The sequence below is a fragment of the Girardinichthys multiradiatus genome, chromosome 12, assembly GCF_021462225.1.
Source record: "Girardinichthys multiradiatus isolate DD_20200921_A chromosome 12, DD_fGirMul_XY1, whole genome shotgun sequence".
Lineage (NCBI taxonomy): Eukaryota > Metazoa > Chordata > Actinopteri > Cyprinodontiformes > Goodeidae > Girardinichthys > Girardinichthys multiradiatus.
This window is the reverse complement of record NC_061805.1, coordinates 25181337-25201995: the sequence shown is the minus strand read 5'-3', so window position 1 is coordinate 25201995 and position 20659 is coordinate 25181337. Positions and strand designations below refer to the sequence as shown.

At 40.3% G+C, this 20659-nt stretch overlaps 2 protein-coding genes across 4 annotated transcripts; one reads left to right on the top strand and one right to left on the bottom strand.

Annotated features, from left to right (window-relative positions):
• Positions 1-1995: 1995 nt before the first annotated feature.
• On the bottom strand, positions 1996-3903 carry htr1aa (5-hydroxytryptamine (serotonin) receptor 1A a). The gene has a single exon (XM_047382081.1). The coding sequence runs from the start codon at positions 3645-3647 to the stop codon at positions 2367-2369; it is 1281 nt and encodes a 426-aa protein (XP_047238037.1). The 5' UTR covers positions 3648-3903; the 3' UTR covers positions 1996-2366.
• Positions 3904-5972: 2069 nt separating this feature from the next.
• On the top strand, positions 5973-20047 carry rnf180a (ring finger protein 180a). Of its 3 annotated transcripts, XM_047380765.1 has the most exons (5): positions 5983-6108; positions 6182-7097; positions 17124-17373; positions 19237-19362; positions 19785-20047. In XM_047380765.1, the coding sequence occupies exons 2-5, from the start codon at positions 6198-6200 to the stop codon at positions 19988-19990; spliced, it is 1482 nt and encodes a 493-aa protein (XP_047236721.1). In that variant the 5' UTR covers positions 5983-6108; positions 6182-6197; the 3' UTR covers positions 19991-20047. The 3 variants fall into 3 exon arrangements, with proteins under 3 accessions (XP_047236720.1, XP_047236722.1, XP_047236721.1); XM_047380764.1 differs by having other exon boundaries at positions 5973-7097; XM_047380766.1 differs by lacking the exons at positions 19237-19362; positions 19785-20047 and adding an exon at positions 17518-17806 and having other exon boundaries at positions 5973-7097.
• Positions 20048-20659: the final 612 nt, after the last annotated feature.

Genomic DNA, 20659 nt, shown 5'->3' with positions numbered 1-20659 from the left:
TTTTTTCATTAATGCACTAGTAACATATCCTTTTCATGCCCTACCACCAGTAAGAACATTTGGTTACATTAACTGCATGCAACTTGAATTCAGAGCAACATGTTCTGAGTAAATCTTCTAGAAGTTGTAAATAAAAGAGAAGGTTGCAAGTCTGCAATTATTCTCTTTAGAATTAGTCACACCAGCCCCAAGCGAAGATTTATGATTTTAATCGATAAGACTCACATAAGTTTCAAATAAGTATTGTTTTTCTGCCCAGTATTTGATGCCTCTATATCTTCTCTGCATGTGCTGTTTGTCATTTTCCTGTCTGTCCTCAACATGCAGCCTCTCCATCACTCTAACAGATCCACTACAAGCCCCACCTTGATGTGTTGCCACAACAACAGGTGAAATAGCCACCCATCTTTTGCAACATGCATGACTCACTGGGACTTCTTCCTGCAGGTTTTTTTTTCTTTTTCCTGTGACAGTTCCTTATCTTTTTATCTTGTGTAAGTGGATTTGTGTATAGGGTTTATGTAAGAGATGAAAGGAGTTACAGTGGGAAGGTTGCCTGTTATGTTTTCCACTACATTGTGTATTGTTTCTGAGTATTTAGTAGGTTTCTGTGAAATCTTAAAAAGTTTTCACTGTAAAAGATAGATTTATAGAATTACCAATGTGTAATACCTAAAGATTTTTTTGTTCACTCAATTTTTGGATAAATGTGAGAAAAGACTTGGAGGTATGATGAAGTGGCAGAAGGGTAAAACATGCAAAGATTTAGAACATGCAATAGAAACCAGATATTTACATACACTGTTTAAAAGACAACCCTTTTTTTCTCACTAGCTGACATTAAATCACACTAAACTTGCCCTGTTTTAGGTTTGTTAGGATAACTGAAGGTTTTTGTGTTTGCTATATGACAGAGTAATTGGAGACATTTGTTTTTAATTTTCTTTAAAACTAGAAGTTTACCTATGTTTCCTTAGTATTTGTTTATCTCAGTATCCCTTCCTCCTGACAGACCTGGTGTAACTGAGTCAGAGTTGAGGTCCGCTGAGCCCAAACAAATCTATTCAGCTCTACACACCAAAACATTGACTTTGTTTTCATTCGGCCACTTTGTAACTAAAAGTTGTAACTAATAAACCTATGTTTAGGACCATTGTCGATTTGTAACGCCCATTTGTGTCCAGGCTTTAACTTCCTGGCTGATATCTTGAGATCTTGCTTTAATATTTCTGCAGCAAAACACTCCTACATCATGCTGCCATCCTGATACTATAAAGTTGGAATAGTGTTCTTATGTTTGCAAGCTTTCCCTTTTTTTTTCAAATGTATTTCTTCAATGTGGCCACAAAATTCAGACCACATGACATGTCTCCAGTAATTATGGTCTTTTGCAAACCGTTATCTCACTTTATATGTTGCCTTTGGAGTAATGGCTCCTTCCTCGCTGAGTGGCTTTTCAGCCCATGTTAAACTGTTGATATGTAGACTGTGTAAGACGTCAAATGCTCTTGGAGGGGGTGCTGCTGGCCTGGAGATTCCCTTAGCAGCAGTTTATTCTGATTGTGCCTTTGATCGCCTCTGAACCAAGCAAATTATTCATTTCTCACAACCTGACCTTTGCCAAGATGCATGATTTTCTGCATGATTTTCTGCAACTCAGCAGAAACTCTGGTGTATTACTCCTTATGTCCTGAACATAATGGCAAATGTACTTCCAGAAAGTTTTAAAAAAGGGTGGCCACATGGCGACTACTGATATTCCTGGAGCGGTACATCCAAAACAAAAAACCATAAACTTTTGGCACCTTAGGGAAATAATTAGTTTAAAAGTCATACCCTTTGCCAAAGAGAAATTGATAAATGGATAAAGGTGAGGCATCAAATTTGCAGAGGTTGCCAATTCCCCTCTGTCGCTCCTTCGCCCCCACACCCCATCACCCCCTTTAGTGGTGATACTGGACATAAAATAGACTCAAGAGTTCTTAATGACAAACTGATTGCTTTTATTTGTTGTCAGTGCTACAGAGCTCATTGCGTGGGACTAGAAGCCCCTCGTTCTTCATGATAAAAATGCATGGAATCAGCACAAGACATGTCCTGCGTGACAATACAACAATGGTTGTCATCGCATGTGGGGGGCTACATAGCTACAACACTGAAGAAACGTGAGCTTGTACATTGAGAAGGAATATCTCCGCCTTGATGTCTGCTTTATTTATACACAATCCTTCTAAAACATATTCTGTCCCTGAAGGAAAGTCTGTAAGTAGTTTTTTTTAATTATTATTATTTGCTGCTCTGCACAGTTTGTGAAAATTTTTCTTTCTGCTGCACCACATTTTATAGAAGTAAAGCCACATGTGCGTTCATGGTCTGTGGAATTTGCACTTTATGATCTTCTTGAATGCATTTTGGAAGTCTTTGTTAAAGTAGGCATATATAATGGGGTTCAGGAGGGAGTTTGAGTATCCCAGCCAGTTGATAACGTCGCCCAACCAGTCGGGCATGTAGCAGCTCTCCGCACAGAAAGGCAGGACCAGTGCCACGATGAAAAACGGCAGCCAGCACACAATGAACGTCCCCATGATGATCCCCAGCGTCTTCACCGTTTTGCGCTCCCTGGAGAGCGCAAGCTTCCGTTTTGCTCCCGAGTTCCTCTCGTTCATGTTCTCATATCCATGAGAGGAGGACTGAGGGGTGTTTGGCAGAGGCAGGTGCGTCTTGGAGTTGCTGATAACTTCTATAATCTCCAGCGACTCGCCCTCGTCTCCGTGCTTTACAGCGCCGTTTACGCACGGAGAGCTGCATTTTGACTCGTCGCAGCGCCTCCAGCCTTTCCCGCGGGTCTCCCCATTGATTTTCTTGTGAAAGAATGCCGGAGACACGGCCAAACACTTGTCCGAAACTTTCGCAGTCTCGGTTTTCTTGACCGTCTTTCGAATTCGAAACCGAGCGGCCCTGAATATTCGGCCGTACAAAACCAACATGAGGATGAGAGGGATGTAAAAAGCCCCGAAGGTGGAGTAGATGGTGTAGCCCGGATCCTGGCTGATCATGCATGCGTCTGGGTTTGCCCTGTCCTCAGCGCTCCTCCATCCTAACATAGGCGGGATGGAGATAGAGAACCCGATCAGCCAAGTTGCGGAAATCAGGAGCGCAGCTCGCTTTGGTGTTCGTTTATTTACATAATCAATAGGGTCTGTTATGGCCCAATACCTGTCCAAGGCGATTGCGCACAGATGCAGGATGGAGGATGTGCAGCACAACACATCCAAGGAGATGAATATGTCACAGATCTCCTGCCCCAAAGTCCACTTATTTAAAACCTGGTAGAGGGCTGCCATAGGTAAAACCAACACCGATACCATCAGGTCTGTAACAGCCAAAGATCCAATCAAGTAGTTTGCCACATTCTGGAGAGATCTCTCCAGGGCGATGGCCGCCACGACGCACGCGTTACCAAATATGGAGCAGAGAATGAGGGCCCCCAGGAGTAGAGATGTGAATATCTGGTAAGCCAGTACCATATCGGACACAAATCTAGACCCCGTGGCGTTGTTTCCCCCGATCCAGTCGGCGACCACGTCCATCCCTTCTGGGTAACCGCCGGTGACGTTGCTGTTGTTGTTGCTGTTTAGAAAATCCATGTCGGCGCACTCAGTGCAACTTTTCTACAGAAGCCGGCGATGTGTAAGAGTAAAAATAAGGAGAAGGCAGTCAGCTGCTTACACTGCTGCTGCTGCCGTGCGTTTTTTGGTGTCCATCGGAGTTCCTGCTGTCGCTCTCAGGATGCATGACGCTGTTTTTGTGAGTATGCATGAGCGTGTGCTTGTGTGCGGGTGTGCATATGTTTGTGTGTGGAGGGGTCAGCCCATGTGTGTGGACAGCCAGGTGTGCACTGGTGCTGCGAATCATCTGAGTCTGGTGAGTCCGTGAATTCATTTATACCGACCCCTCTTGGTACGTCAGACCGGGAGGAGTTCACACTGGAGTTTCTAGCAGCTGCGCTTCCCCAATGCTTCACTTTTAGCTACTGACACACGATGAAGACACTCTTTTCTTTCATTCAGCTTTTTTTTTTTTACCCTGTATTATTATTATTATTATTATTATTATTATTATTATTTTATACCAACGCCGGTAACGGGATAATGCTTAAAAACTGTCTTGTTTATGATGAAACAAGACAGATACCTCCTAATCTGGAAGTATTTTATTTCTCCTTAACCTATTATTAAATTAAATTAAAGCAGATTATTTTTCTAATTGCTTCCAAATGAATCTACAGATGCTGAGTTGAATTTTAAATCCAGAAGGACAAGACGTATAAATTCAACATGTGCAGACAGCGGAAATTGTAGTTCAGGACCAAGAACAGTTCCTTCTGGAGGGCAGACAGGAACGCTGCTGCCATCTGCTGTCAACGTTCTATATTGCACCGGCTGCTCTGCGGGCTTTTTCAGTTTAGATAAACGACTGTGCTCTCGATGGAGAGGATAGGCTGGTTTTCTACTTTAGTGAATATGTTTTCGGTGATGCTGCGAATTGAACTTTATGTTCAAAGTGGATTTGCTCACAAAACAAACCCACAGAATATGAGATTCGTTCCTCCCTGTCATTATTTGTATAAGATTTCTAGCAGTGTCCAGTAATGAAAACGTGTCTATATGTAAATAAGATAAAGTCATAGAAATCTTTATTGCAATATAATTTTTTAATAGGCTTCCCAACCTTGACTTTATCTTTCCTGTTAATGTTTTTGGATTTATGCATTTGTTGCTACCTTCTTTGAATTGATTTTTAAAGAAATTATAAATTCAGCCACTAAAGTAAGACAAACCTTTAACAAACCTCTTTGACAATTATGCATTTAATGCGGATTTGATTGCCCTATTAATGATAATAGTCAGATTGAAAAATCAAAAGTGATGATCCTTTTTCAAATATCCATTTTCTTTGCGAAAGTGTTGGTACCCTTTTCACATTTTGTTACCTTACAACCACAAAATTCAATATATTTGATCCATATAATATATGACAGAATAACACAAAGTAGTGTAAGATTTTGAAGTGGAAGGAAAGGGATACATGGATGGATGACCTGCCCCATTTAGGAAAACTGACACTGCACACCAACCTGAACACATAATTCCCATTAGACATGGTGGTGGCAGCATCATTCTTTGGGGAAGCTAGTCAGAGTTGATGGGAAGATGGACCGAGGTAAACATAAGACAATCCTGGGAGAAAACAACTGCAAAACACTGGAGACTGAGGCAGACGTTTGCTTCACAGCTGGACATAGACCCTAAACATACAGCCAGACTTACAATGGATTGGTTTAGATCAGAGCTTATTCAAGTGTCATTATGGCGCAGTCAAAGTCAAATGAAGAATCCGTGGCAAGACTTGAAAATTGAGGTTCACAGATGCTATCCATTCTTACTGAGGGTGAGCTAGAATACAAAGAAGAATGAGTAAAAATTCCAATTCTAATTACAATTGTGATTGTAATTACAGCAAAAGCTAGTTCTGGAGAGTATTGACTTGACGGTCTGAATACATATGTACACATCACTTCACAGATATTTGTAAAATATATGTAAGACAATACAAATGTCTTATTTTTCTCCCATTTCATCACCATGCACTACTTTGTGTTGGTCTATAACATGTAAATAGAATAACAACAAGAAATTTGTGGTTGTAATGTGGCAAAACTAAAAAAGTTGCAGAGGTCTGAATACTTTTGCAAGGCACTGTATCAGATAGTCAGAAAAAAGCTGACTCAGTGTTATTTAACATTAGAAAAAATGGGGCTCTGGCTTTTTCAACTCATTTTTGTGAGTTTTGTTGGTCCACAATGGTGAGCTTTCTATAGGTTGAACAGCATTATAGTCAGGCAGTGAACAGAGCACCTATTGTAATGAGGCTCAGCTGGGGACTTTGTCTTTGTCAGCTGAGGGGAATGTACTAGTGGGCTCAGAAGGGCAGGACAGGCCAGACCAGAGAGCTGCACTGGCCATCTGCCCTGGACTGGAACGCTCTGTAGCTCTTAAATAAAGTGCTTGAAAGTGCATGCAGATGAAATGGGTGGCTGAAGGAAGAGTAAGTGATGTATGAGAGGGGGTAAGACCTGTTTAATTGGTTGAAGTTAAATCCCATGTGTTCTGTTAAACAGGCTTTAAAGCTCCATAATGAGCTCCCGTATTGGAATGTCTGTCGATGGTGGCACTAGAAGGAACATAAGAAATGGTAATGAAGATCCTAGTGAGGTAAACAGCAGCAATGAGGTTCATAATCAATGGATGAAGCCAATGAGACCTTGCCTGAGGGGTGCAAATCAAGCTGGAGAGCACCTGGGGAGAACTGCCCTGCCAGGAAGAAAGGCGCACAGAAAGACCTGCCCTGAGGACAAACAAGGAAGAAGAGGGGAAAAAAAACAAGAAAGGGATGATGGAAGACACTTCAGAGGTAAAGACAGAGAACATGAACTGCCTAGAATGTTGGAAACATTGTGTGCAGATCAAGCCCAAGATGGACCAAGAAGAGGAACCTCTGAAAACATTTCCAGCAGTAACTCTGACATGCAGTTAAAAAGCGTTTTGGAAGCTGGAGAACCATCAAACCTCTCTAAGAGGCAGCATACAAGTTCTAGATCACAAACTATTGGCTTTCTCCAGACTGCAACAAGCAATTTAAACTCTACATCTGGCCGGCCCGCTTTTCAAAGCAGATTTACTCATCCGTCATCACCAGCTCCGTCATCCAGAGATTCTGATCCATTCTGGACAGAAGTAAGAATAGGGGCAGGCACAGGGCAACCATCACAAAACCATTCAAGTCAGACAAACTCCTCAGAATCACATGATGAAGAAGGGGAAGATAAGAATGAGGACGTCGAAAAAGGCGAGGAAGAAGGTGGTGGAGTGGTTGATGTGACGGGTCAAGCCATGTACTCAACAGAGTCGCCACCTTGTATCCCTTCAGAAGAGAGGAGGATGAGTAAAAGAGAGAAGAGCAGAAGCAAAAGTGTGAGACGGAGGCAAAGGAAGTGGGGGAGATTGAGGCTGAGTCAGCAGCAGGAGAGGACACAGGTAAATCCCACTGTGAATACAGTAATTGTGCCTTTTTATCAAATGTTCTCACAGTGAGTAAATACTTTTTATGCACTAAAAGAATCAGAAAATCGTTGTATATTCAATTTCTCCTCTCCTGCTGTCCAGTCAATGCTACATTCATGCAGCATATTTAATTTACTATCTATTCAACCTGAAAAAAACAGAAAATTGGAGCTGATACAGATGTATGTGTATCAGTTAACATGGGTTAGACACATCATGGCCGATAAGGAGATAGGAGTCTTGGCAACAGTATGACTTTGGAATAGGAAGAACTGGTGAATCAGCTGTCAAATCAAACATCAACCCATTACACTGAACATTTTATCAAAGTATTCCAGCTTCAGATTCCTTTACAGAGCTAGTCAGTTAAGTGTAAATACAAGATGAAAGCCTAAAGCCAAAACAAAGTAAGAGCTGTGTGGGCATACATAGCACAGAATAGAAATTAAAAACGCTTAGCTTCTCTCCTTTCCACCCTATTTAATTTTAGAGCCTTACATGACACTGTGCTGTGTGTTACTGTGTAAGTTCAATTCAGCCAGACTTGACAGCCATGTCTGCACCTAGCTCATTTCAATAGCCATTGTGTTTTGGTGGTTTAAAGTGGGGTTATGTCTGAATTAGCTCCATGATGAGGCTCAGGCAAAGAGCCCTTCAAACCTGGCCAGACAAAAGGCCTCTTTCAGTTTTGATTGGTTGCTGCTGATCTGTAGTCACACTGCCAGACTAAAATTATTCTGACTGCTTAACAGGAAGCTTAACAGGAGTGATCGAGTTGAGAAACTTTTGTAATATCAGTGATGTAATAGATGACAGATAATGATGGTTTTAGACAGTTTGGTACCCCTGGTAAAGATGTGTAAAATAAAACTTTAAAACAGATTAATCTTATATTCAGAGGCATAATCTATTACTGAATAGTTTATAAAAACACATAGTTTGAGTACATTTATTCAGAGGTGTAAAGTTATTTTTTTACAAAATCACCACAGCCACAGTCATTGGCACGCTTGCTTTTAATACTAATTTCCCAACCTATTTTGCAAACTGTGAGCTTTGGAGGTTTGTTAATCTCCCTTACCATCCTCTTTGCTGTGTGTTGGGCGACAGTGGCTCAGGTTGTAGGGGATTGTCCTGTAACTGGTGGGCTACTGGTTTGAATCCCTGCTCCGACTGTCTCAGTCATTATGTCCTTGGGCTCACCCAACACCTCACCCGCCTTGCCTGATGATAGTGATCAGGGGGTCGATTTTTATGGCAGCCCCACTTCTGTCAATCTGCTCTATGGAAGCTGTGGCTACAATGTAGCCTACTACTGCTGGCATGTGAATGTGTGGATGACTAATTGTATTGTGAAATGCTTTGGAGCACAGGAACCTAAAAAAGCACTATACAAATGAATGATATTTACCATTTACCAAAATGACCTTAGATTTCTCCCCATCCCGTTTGTCACAGTGTTCGATGTTTTAATCTTTTTAATTGTTGTTCTGGCTGTAGATACTGGTAGATTTAGATTGGTAACTGTTTTTCATGAAGCCACTTCATGACTTGTGAAGATCAGCACATACAGGTCCTTCTCAAAATATTAGCATATTGTGATAAAGTTCATTAATTTCCATAATGTCATGATGAAAATTTAACATTCATATATTTTAGATTCATTGCACACTAACTGAAATATTTCAGGTCTTTTATTGTCTTAATACGGATGATTTTGGCATACAGCTCATAAAAACCCAAAATTCCTATCTCACAAAATTAGCATATCATTAAAAGGGTCTCTAAATGAGCTATGAACCTAATCATCTGAATCAACGAGTTAACTCTAAACACCTGCAAAAGATTTCTGAGGCCTTTAAAACTCCCAGCCTGGTTCATCACTCAAAACCCCAATCATGGGTAAGACTGCCGACCTGACTGCTGTCCAGAAGGCCACTATTGGCACCCTCAAGCAAGAGGGTAAGACACAGAAAGAAATTTCTGAATGAATAGGCTGTTCCCAGAGTGCTGTATCAAGGCACCTCAGTGGGAAGTCTGTGGGAAGGAAAAAGTGTGTCAGAAAACGCTGCACAACGAGAAGAGGTGACCGGACCCTGAGGAAGATTGTGGAGAAGGGCTGATTCCAGACCTTGGGGGACCTGCGGAAGCAGTGGACTGAGTCTGGAGTAGAAACATCCAGAGCCACCGTGCACAGGCGTGTGCAGGAAATGGGCTACAGGTGCCGCATTCCCCAGACCTGGGCTACAGAGAAGCAGCACTGGACTGTTGCTCAGCGGTCCAAAGTACTTTTTTCGGATGAAAGCAAATTCTGCATGTCATTCGGAAATCAAGGTGCCAGAGTCTGGAGGAAGACTGGGGAGTAGGAAATGCCAAAATGCCAGAAGTCCAGTGTCAAGTACACACAGTCAGTGATGGTCTGGGGTGCCGTGTCAGCTGCTGGTGTTGGTCCACTGTGTTTTATCAAGGGCAGGGTCAATGCAGCTAGCTATCAGGAGATTTTGGACCACTTCATGCTTCCATCTGCTGAAAAGCTTTATGGAGATGAAGATTTCATTTTTCAGCACGACCTGGCACCTGCTCACAGTGCCAAAACCACTGGTAAATGGTTTACTGACCATGGTATCACTGTGCTCAATTGGCCTGCCAACTCTCCTGACCTGAACCCCATAGAGAATCTGTGGGATATTGTGAAGAGAACGTTGAGAGACTCAAGACCCAACACTCTGGATGAGCTAAAGGCCGCTATTGAAGCATCCTGGGCCTCCATAAGACCTCAGCAGTGCCACAGGCTGATTGCCTCCATGCCACGCCGCATTGAAGCAGTCATTTCTGCAAAAGGATTCCCGACCAAGTATTGAGTGCATAACTGTACATGATTATTTGAAGGTTGACGTTTTTTGTATTAAAAACACTTTTCTTTTATTGGTCGGATGAACTATGCTAATTTTGTGAGATAGGAATTTTGGGTTTTCATGAGCTGTATGCCAAAATCATCCGTATTAAGACAATAAAAGACCTGAAATATTTCAGTTAGTGTGCAATGAATCTAAAATATATGAATGTTAAATTTTCATCATTACATTATAGAAAATAATGAACTTTATCACAATATGCTAATTTTTTGAGAAGGACCTGTACCTGCCCTACGTCAATGGCATGTTATCTTGTCTTCCTCATTCTGAAGAGTGGCCAAGAGAAATGGGTGTCTGTATCATGCCATGTTTATACTGCACGCAAACATGAAGTCAAGGATTACAAAGGTTCTTATGCAATGTGGTTGATTTAAAATGGGACAGTGTAAATTAGAAACACCAAAAGATGAATTTTTGAAAACCTTTCAGTTTGAGATTTTGCTACCAAAATAAGAGCCAAAAGTATTTGTTTGTGTTCTAATACATTTACTTGATGGACCTGCCCTTGCCAGTAATACCAGTTATAACTATTCTGTAAACATCTCCACAAAGTTTAGGAGTGTGTTCATACTTAGATGAGAAAACTAGTATTGCAGCCTCCACCTCTGCTCTAATTCATCCCAAAGGTTTTTAAGAAGGTACACCTGCAGCCATTGAAGTGATTTTAACACACTGATTTGGTTGGTATGTACACATACTTATATATAAATTAATTCTGGCTTGATGATTTGAGCATTTTAATTAATTTCTCCATAGAAAAGGAAGTTGGGAGTGATCTTGAGTAAAATTGGAAATTGCAGGAGACAATTTCGTAGAGGCAACCTGAATCCTAACTACAACTTATGCTCCAAGAATTACAGATCATGTTAACGTAATGCCAAAATCTGCACAAAAGTGCTAAACTAAATTTCTGTAAGAAAATAATGAATTTTATTTTGGCTTTGAATGCAGAGGGTCAGCAGTTTGGGTCAGCACACAGCTTGTACAATGATGGAAAGTACACTTAAAACATTTACAAAATACAACCACAAACTTTAGTGCATTTTGTTGGGACTTTATGAGAAAACACAAAATAAAGCACAACTATATGGTTGAAGGATGGTGATGACTAATTTCTTTTATTTAAAGAAATTTAAATCTTAAACATGTACAAAACTATAAACCTACCAGGCTATGCCCGTTCAACTAAACTGACAGGCTAGAGAAGGAGAGGATTAATCAGAGATACAACCAAGAAGCCCATGGTTATTCTGGAGGAGTTTGCAGTTTTTCACAACCCATGTAAGGGACAAAGTAAACAACTCCCATCAAATAAGACCAAACTTTCACTTTTAGATTTGCATGCAAAATAATATTTGAGGTCAAACACTTTCACAGCACATGAACCTGAAAAGATCATCCATAGTGTAGAACATGGTCATGATAGCATTATTCTGTGGTCATGCCTTTCATCAGCAGGGTCAGGGTAGCTGGTAACACTTGATTTAAAGATGGCTGGAGCTAAACGTACAACATTCATGGAGGAAAATCTGTCAAGTCATGAGACTGATGCAGATGTTCACCTTCCAGAAGGACAACAGGTCAAAACATACATCAAGAGTCACACCACCTGCTTTAAATGAAATCATATTTAAATGTTACAATGACCCAGCCAAAGTCCAGACCTAAATCTAAGTGACAGTCTAGGGAATTATTTGAACACTTATATGTTCTATCAAATCTGCCTAAGCTTATAAGCTTTTTTCTTAAGACTGATTTTCCATCCAATTCACAACTATCCACTACTTTATTCTGGTGTATCACATAAATCCCAATAAAATACATACAGGTTGTTGTTGTACTTTCGCAAGGAACTGAACTTTAGGTTTAGTTACACAGGAGGTATTTCACAATAATATTGTTTAATTAATCATTTAATATAATCACTAAGTCATATATGTTTGTAGAAATGCGTTTGACTTTTTAGTTTAGTTGAATGTTATCATATCTCTGTTTTATGTGATTATGAACCAGCTGTATGAACCAAAACACTGTTGTCTTACATCCAGTGTTGCCAGGGGAGAGCATCAGTGTCCATGATTACTTAAGAGATGTGTGTGCTCACAGTCCTCTCCTCGCTGTGTGTTAATGGTACACCTTGAGAGGCAACGTTGCTGCTACAAGGAAGTTCCTGGAGCTCCCCCTGGGTGAGAAAGTGGTAATTACTGTGGAAACACCCCTAGGCTTTCTTAAGACTGAAGCTCCAGACAGAAATCCCCCATGGGACTGCGGCCGGCACATCTGTGTGAAGAAGGTGGGAGCACAGGTAAATCCTTTTACATGAGGTCTAGCTGGGATTTAGAGATGGGAAACTCAGTGTGGACTCAGGGACAAAGACACTTAGAAAACTGACAAGTCAGTAATTTAGTATAGAAGCGCTTAAGAAATAGTGAGGAAATATTTGGCGTGCTGCAAGACACTTAAACATATACTGATGGTGCAAGAAATATAAATGCAAAACGGCATATACTCACTGGCCACTTAATTAGGTACACCTGTCCAACTGCTCGTTAATGCAAATTTCTAATCAGCCAATCACATGGCAGCAACTCAGTGCATTTAGGCATGTAGACATGGTCAAGACGATTTGCTGCAGTTCAAACCAAGCATCAGAATGGGCAAGAAAGGTGATTTAAGTGACTTTGAACGTGGCATGGTTGTTGGTGCCAGACGGGCTGGTCTGAGTGTTTCAGAAACTGATCTACTTGGAATTTCCAAGCACTACCATCTCTAGGGTTTACAGAGAATGGTCCAAAAAAGAGAAAATATCCAATGAGTGGCCGTTCTGTGAGCGTAAATGCCTTGTTGATGCCAGAGGTCAGAGGAGAATGGCCAGACTGATTCAAGCTGATAGAAAGGCAACAGTAACTCAAATAACCACTTGTTACAACCAAGGCATGCAGAAGAGCATCTCTGAACTCACAACACTTTGAAACTTGAGGCAGATGGGCTACAGCAGCAGAAGACCACACCGGGTGCCACTCCTGTCAGCTAAGAACAGGAAATTGAGGCTACAATTGGCACAGGCTCACCAAAATTGGACAACAGAAGATTGCAAAAACGTTGCCTGGTCTGATGAGTCTCGATTTCTTCTGCGACATTCAGATGGTAGGGTCAGAATTTGGCGTCAACAACATGAAAACATGGATCCATCCTGCCTTGTATCAACGGTTCAGGCTGGTGGTGTTGGTGTAATGGTGTGGGGGATATTTTCTTGGCACACTTCGGGCCCCTCACTACCAATTGAGCATCGTGTCAACACCACAGCCTACCTGAGTAATGTTGCTGACCATGTCCATTCCTTTATGACCACAGTGTACCCATCTTCTGATGGTTACTTCCAGCAGGAAGTAGGGTTACTCCCAGCAGGGTTCCGGTTTACTCTCAATGGCAACATTTAAAATATATATACATATATATATCTCAGGTCCTGAAAAGGGTGGTTCCTAGTAACTGGGGGTGATCCACAATAGACCTATCTATATGTGGACTCATTGTCCTGGATTAGACCAATAAAAAGGGCGTCATCTGCAAGCATCAGGAGTTTCACAGATGGCTTCGCTGAGGAGCAGTCATAAGTCAGTGCTAATGGTTTTTATGCGGGAGAAGACACTCCCCAGCCTCATCTACTGCTGACGTTCAGTCAGGAAGCTGGTGATCCACTGACAGGTAGAGGCCAACACTGTGAGCTGGCTGAGGCTCTGGAGGAGGATGTTTGGCTTGATGGTGTTGAAGGCTGAGCTGAAATCCACAAACAGTATCCTGGTGTACGTCCCAGGATGGTCGAAGTGGTACATGATGAAGTGTAGTCCCAGGTCAACTAACTCATCGGCTGACCTGTTTACCCAGTAAGCAAACTACAGGTGGTCCAGTGGGAGGCCTGTGATGTCCTTCAGATGTTTCAATGCCAGTCGCTCAAAGGATTTTATGATGACAGATATTAGGGCTACAATTCTGTGGGTTCTTAGGAATGATGTGGAGCATGTGAAAAGTGAGGGAACCTCACGTAGTACCTAAGACTTGTTGAAGATTTAAGTAAAGGTCGGGGTCCAGTTGGTCAGTGCAGGCTCTCAGGCATAAGGAGACAATGTCAGGTCCTGAAGTTTCCCTGGTTTTCTGATGCTGAAAAAGCCTGTTTACAAATTCCTATGAGATCTTGAGTCCAGACAGGGGGTCTGAGGAGAGGGGCGTGGCTGAGGCATGGGGAGGTTTTGTGTCAGAGAGGGACATGGTCTAGTTGGTACAAGATGTGAACAACTGCTTTTTCAAACCTGCAGTAGAAGTTAAGGTCGTCCCCCAGATGAGGATTCTGCTCGGGGTGGGGGGATGGTCTCCTGTAGGCAGTGAGGTTTTTCTGACCATTCCAAACTGTAGCTGGGTTGTTAGCTGAGAGGCAGTTTTTTAGCTTCTTTCCGTAACTTCTCTTAGCTGCCCTGATCTTCTTGGTCAGTTTGTTCCTGGCCTGCTCATGCACGGCCCAATCCCCATTGCTGTAAGCCTCTTCCTACCTCCTACGTAGCATCCTCAGATTTGAAGTGAACCATGATATTTTGTAGTTGTATGTGCAAAAGATTTTGGTCTGCACAAAGATGTTCTCACAAAAAATGGATGTAGAAAGTAAAACTTTCAGCAAATGTATTCAATTTAGTGGCTGAACCGCGTTTTGGTTAAACAAAGGGCAGCAGATCTGCACAAGTCAGAGTTTATAGAGATGAGAATGAGCAATTCATCTATTTTGTTAGCCAGGGAGCAGACATTAGCCAGGTGGATTGAGGGCAAGGGTGTGTGGAGTCCCCATTGCCGAAGCCTCACAAGTGCCCCTGCCTGTTTACCTCATTTGCTTCCCTGCCAAATCCCATGAACAGCTGCTGTGGTGCCAACCAAGATCTCAGTGAAGTTGGGGTCACTGAGAAATTGAGAAGAAGCCTCCCAGAGAGGACTGTCTGATGTTTTGTGGTTCCCTTCTAGTGAAAGTGACCACAGAACGGTGGGAGAAAGCAGAATAAACACACAAAAACACACAAAGTACTAGAGAGCAAATTACCGAGGCTACCCTCCGCGGTGCCATCTTGTAAACATTTTTCATAGTAGAACAAAGCCTTGGAGCAATTACAGCTGCATGTTATGAGGGTTATGCCTCGAACAGCTTTGCACATCTAGAGTCAGACATTTTTGCCTTTTCTTTTGCAAATAGCTTAACCTCAGTCAAATTGGATGGAGAACATCTGTTAACATCAATTTGTAAATATTGCCACAGAGTCTCAATTATATATAGGTCTGTACTTGAATTTGGCCTTTCTAACTCATCAACATGCTTTGATCTAAACTGCTCCACTGTAATTCTGGCTGTATGTTTCTTGTCATTGTCCTGTTGGAAGATGAATTTTTGCCCCAGACTCAAGACTTTGCAGCCTCTAATAGGTTTTGTTTTACAAAAACGTGTATTTGGATCATTCTCATTTTGAGAGGCCATGTAGCTGTTACAGAAAAGCATTTCAACAGTGGGATGCTGCCATATGTTTATGGTAGTCTATTTTTGTTTGTTTTGTTTTTGTAGTTTTGTTAGTTTTCTGTCACACATTTGCTTGTAAACCATTTTATTCTCTATTTTGGTCACATCTAATCAGAGCACCTTCTTTCAACTGTTTGCTTTGTCCACTACATGACTTGTGGCAAACTGCTAATGGGACTCCTCTCGGCTTTATTTTTGCAATGGCTTTTTGCTTGCAACTCTTTCTTTATTTTTGACAAGTCTGGTGTGTCCCATTTTAATTATGTTTGAATACTTTTACAAAGGAATGTATAAGTGATAGGTTTATTGTTTGTTCATTAAAAATTCTGTGCTTTATTCTGAGATTAGACAGCATCCCAGCACATTTTCTTTGTTTCCATAAATCAAGTTCAAATAACAGCCAGTATTTATATAAAATCATTTTCACCAGCAAATAATATCTATACTCTACAGTAGGAGGTGTTAAAATGCAAATAAACAGATATTTTAGCCCCTTGAACTAACACCTGTAACATCTCACACATATTATTATTTGACAAAAAGGTTAAAACTCATCAAAAGGGGTGATAAAGAGAGAAAGACAATCACAAGAGGTTAACAAAGTGTGTTGAAATGTTTATCACCAGTTAGTGCAATAATGTCTTGTAGTGGGAATATACTGTGTTTGAAATTACATGTAGTGTGTTTGCAATACAAGTGATTCCAAGAAGAGGAATGGAGTTTAAAAAAACAATATTAGGATGGCACACAATGCAAATCTATAATAACAAACACAGTCGCTTCAAAATCATGTATGAGAAGAAGCCTGTGGAGTGACACTTGCACTGGAAAGATTATGTTTCTTTTTCTGGGTCCAGGCAGAAGTCTGGCTGCAAAATTTGGACAATACAACTGAGTGTGCATGTCAAAATAAAGACAATTGTAACAGCTTTGAAGTGATATAAGCAGTAATAACTTGCTTCATTTCATAATAATAAGAGAATTTACTTGAGTCTTGAAATGTCTCTAAGTTGTAAAAATCTGTTCTCTACCAGAGGGTTAAAATATTTATCAATCCTTAAATGGTTGTCAAGTAAAAGACCCCGGACCTGAAAATTGGAAAAATGGGATCCAAGACTCAAACAGGTGTTTGAAAGACAATTTCTCACTTACTGTCATTAAACTAGGAATTCAGAATAGATTTTATTGGTGTATGGTTATAAGGACTCACAGGCACATAAAACTGCCTGTGCTCATCATACTTTAGAAATGAGACAAAGATAATGTTCAGCTGAAAAACTATATATTCCCTTTTAATGTGTGGTATTTGTTCATTTTTCTTTTTTGCTTTAATATTGCTATTTTCTTCATGCTTCCTTAAAAAGACACCACATGGTAACACATCAAAATAAGCACATGCACATTTACACATTTGCAAAAGCAGTGGATTTGCTGTCACACATAAAAAGATGTTTGGTTACATATGCTGGGATGCTGACTTAATTCTCAAGCTTCTGCAAACCACCCATTTTTTTTCTTTATTCTTTATTCAAGAGTTCAACAGAAACCCCCGCCACCAGCTGCAGCTGCAGCAGCAATGAGGATGAAGAAGCCCTGAGCATGAGAGACAAAGAAGGTTTCATCTGTGCTGTGTGCTTGGATGTGTACTTCAGTCCTTACATGTGTCACCCATGCAACCACATCTTCTGTGAGCCCTGTCTGAGGACACTTGCAAAGAACAACTCCACAAATACCCCCTGCCCTCTCTGCAGAACTATCATCACTCATGTCTTCTTCCAAAAGGGTGAGTTGGTGGTCAAAAACTGTAACTGTAAATCGTTAATAAGACATGCAATCATTATTTAAGTCATCTGTGCATAAAGTAATATGCTCCAAAACAGCATTAAATTTGTTTTGATTGAATTTTTAGTCCTGTGTGTGTTGGTAGTTACACAGATAAGATCTCTTGGCTGCTGATTGTTCAGAGGGCCCAGCTGCACATGTCCTGCAGGGAGCAGGGTAAACCTTTTGTTCAGATCACACCAGATGAGTCACAGAGGCCGAAAGGACAAAATCAAATACAGCCAAACACTTTTGTTTGGTGCACTCCAATGAATATAAGAAGTAGTGTTCTTTTTCCATAAAAACATCACCCATGTGATAGATATATCGGATGTTTATTTCATATTTCACCTGTTTAAGGGAAAAAACAACATGTAGGTACCTCAGTATTATGCACTGTACTGTATAATTTAAATGTAAATAAAAGGTTTTGCAAACTATTCATACTCATTGTTTTATCTGACAGACCAACACAAAGTAGTGCATAACTGTAAAGTGGAAGAAAAACATTTTTCAATGAAAATAAAAATCTGAAAAGTGTGGCATCCATAAGTATTATGTAAAATAAAACAAGCAGCAGAACAACATGGGTCTGTGCCATAAAATGTGTAAACCAATATCTTTGCACATCCAGAGTGTAAAGTTTTTGCCCATTCTTCTTTACAAAATTACTCAAGCTCAGTTCAAGTTGGATGGTGAGCATCTGGAAACAGCAACTTTTACGTGTTGTCACAAATTCTAAATTTGAAATTCAAGTCTGAACTTAGACTGGGTTATTCTAAAGCATAAACATGCTTTGATCAACACTATTCCAGTGCAGCTCTGGCTGTATGTTTAATACAGCCAGAGCTGCACTGTCTTTGTCCAACTGAAAGGTTAACCTCCATTCCAGTTTCAAGTCTTTATAGGTTTTCTTCCAGGATGGCCCAGGGTTTAGTTGTACCTAACCTATTAACTGCTTGATTGTAATATTTTATTTATCATTTAGAAATTACATCATAATATATGACAAAAATAATAATAACATAAAAGCATTGGTTAAAAAAAGAATAAATAACAAATTAGCTTGAGATATTGTTTTATACCAAACCTGGCTTTAAACCTGCACACCTTTATTCCTGACCTACTGGTCATGCTCTTAGAACTTTATAGTGATTGAAAACCTTTGCATGGCCCCATGAATTGGAATTCATGTGTTATTTTTATTTGATGACTTCTGAGAGTAATTGGATCACTGGGTTTTATTGATTGGTATAGGGGAAAGTGGTCAGAAAACCTATGCATGCTGCATTATTTCATATTTCATTTTTTATTTTTCTGTGACAGTAATGCACTGCTTTGTGTTGGCCTATCACGTAAAACCCCAACAAAATTTATTAAACTTTGTGGTTGTATTGTACAAAAATTTGTAGAGTTCGTTCTATTCACTTCCCAAAGCATTATATGTAATCTCTTGCTAACTATACAGAGATTTCATCCAATATAATAGGATATAATAGGGCAAGAATGTGAATAAGTAATGACCTCTCATGATTCAGAATGGCCTACTTTTGGATACAGAGCATGAGCAGTATGGACAGGTATGACTGTTAGGACAGCAGAAACACTAAGTGCTTTTGTTAATAAATAGATGACAAGAAAAGATGATTGTCTTTGTTTCTAAAGCCACGATCACAGTTTGGAATATGGAGAAGAATAATACTAAGGCTAGTGATGCTAAATCTGCTCTTTTCCAATGTATTGTAGAAGTCAGATAGTAAAGAAGTGTAGTTGCTTGTTAATTACCACTTTTCATTTTATTATTATCTTTTTGTCCTCAATTTAGAGCTGAACCAAACAGTAAAGACATTTTTCCCAAAGGAATACCTTACCAGGAGGCAGAACTTTCAGAGAGCACCTTGCTCAAAGTGGCCTCTCCCAAGCTGCAGGAAGCTCTTCCACATCTTTCGAGGCAAGTTTTTGTTGTGTAATTACAAATTTGAAAAATGCCAGCAGCTAATTAGGTCTCTCGTATATGGAATCAACAGTGGAAAATTTAACTGCAGTTTGTTTTGCAATTTTAAGAGTTTTAAACAGTTCCTTTAAGATTCAGCAGTGTGTTCAGCAGTTTGCTTTTGCAGGAGTTGCTGATAACATTTTATAATCCACAGAAAATAACCTGTGGCTATAGCAGCAGTTATGTCAATATAAACTGAATACGTATTTTAAAAATTCAGAAATTTGAAGTAGAAATCTCAATTACATCTCTAATTTGTCTTAGCTGCATGAATCAAAAAAGCAGGTGGAGATTCTAAATGGATACAAAATACAGTCATGTAAATCACATTTGTCATCTTTTAAAATGAGCTTACATTATTTTGTTTATTAAATAAGGTTTCCAGAGGCAGTCAAACCCAAGTATGAGACGCCATTTCCCCCATGGAGCAGGATTTCCCCTCGACACCATGGACTTCGAGGATGACTCAAGAGGTTGGCGGTTCGACATGGACATGGTTATAATCTACATCTACTCCGTGAATTGGGTTATTGGCTTCTTCATATTCTGCTTTCTTTGCTATTTATTCTTCCCTTCCTTTTGACAATCTTGCCAATTATGATGGAATGAAACAATAAAGGAGCATGTTGAAGACTCATAATGGGGAAGTCATGATTTAAAGACAAATTACATGTATTGTAGAAGAACTGAAACTTGAGCAATCACTTTTAATGAAAAGCCAGTAAATGAACGTAAAGCAGGTGCAATGGTGTGGTTATAGGAAAACAAGGATGTGGCAGCTTGTTATCTCATTAATAAGGGATTAAAAAGAGGAAACTGTGTTGACACTAAACGTTCTGTTTTCTAAATTCATGTGACCCACATACTTGTAATGAGTGTTGCACAATATGATTCATACCCAACCAGAGCAGTGTTGATAAATTTTTTTGGCTGAAGTGTTTCATTTTTGACCTTTTTCAATTATTGTTTAGACCAAATTGGCAGGTGTAATTTTTATTATGTTATCTACTGAGGTGCTATACAATCATAGTGTCATGATTTGTGTAGCGGAGGACCCCGGAATGCAGACAAGGAGGCAGCATGACGGTAAGTAAAAATTTAATCTTGGAAAAAACAAAAACTCGCTCACTAGAGGAGGCAGGAACAAAACAGTGAACAGGCAGGTGAGACAGGCATGGCATGATCCTTAATGTTTCCGCGAGTAATGAACAGAACAGATGTGTATATATGGAGCGAGAACCAGGTGAAACGA

Excerpts from the sequence above, each read along its gene's own strand:
- rnf180a (XM_047380764.1), top strand. The coding sequence starts at position 6,198 with ATGAGCTCCCGTATTGGAATGTCTGTCGATGGTGGCACTAGAAGGAAC. Across the intron at positions 7,098-17,123 it reads AGCAGCAGGAGAGGACACAG|AGTTCAACAGAAACCCCCGC; the intron begins GTAAATCCCACT and ends TCTTTATTCAAG. Across the intron at positions 17,374-19,236 it reads TCATGTCTTCTTCCAAAAGG|AGCTGAACCAAACAGTAAAG; the intron begins GTGAGTTGGTGG and ends TCCTCAATTTAG.
- htr1aa (XM_047382081.1), bottom strand. The coding sequence starts at position 3,647 with ATGGATTTTCTAAACAGCAACAACAACAGCAACGTCACCGGCGGTTAC.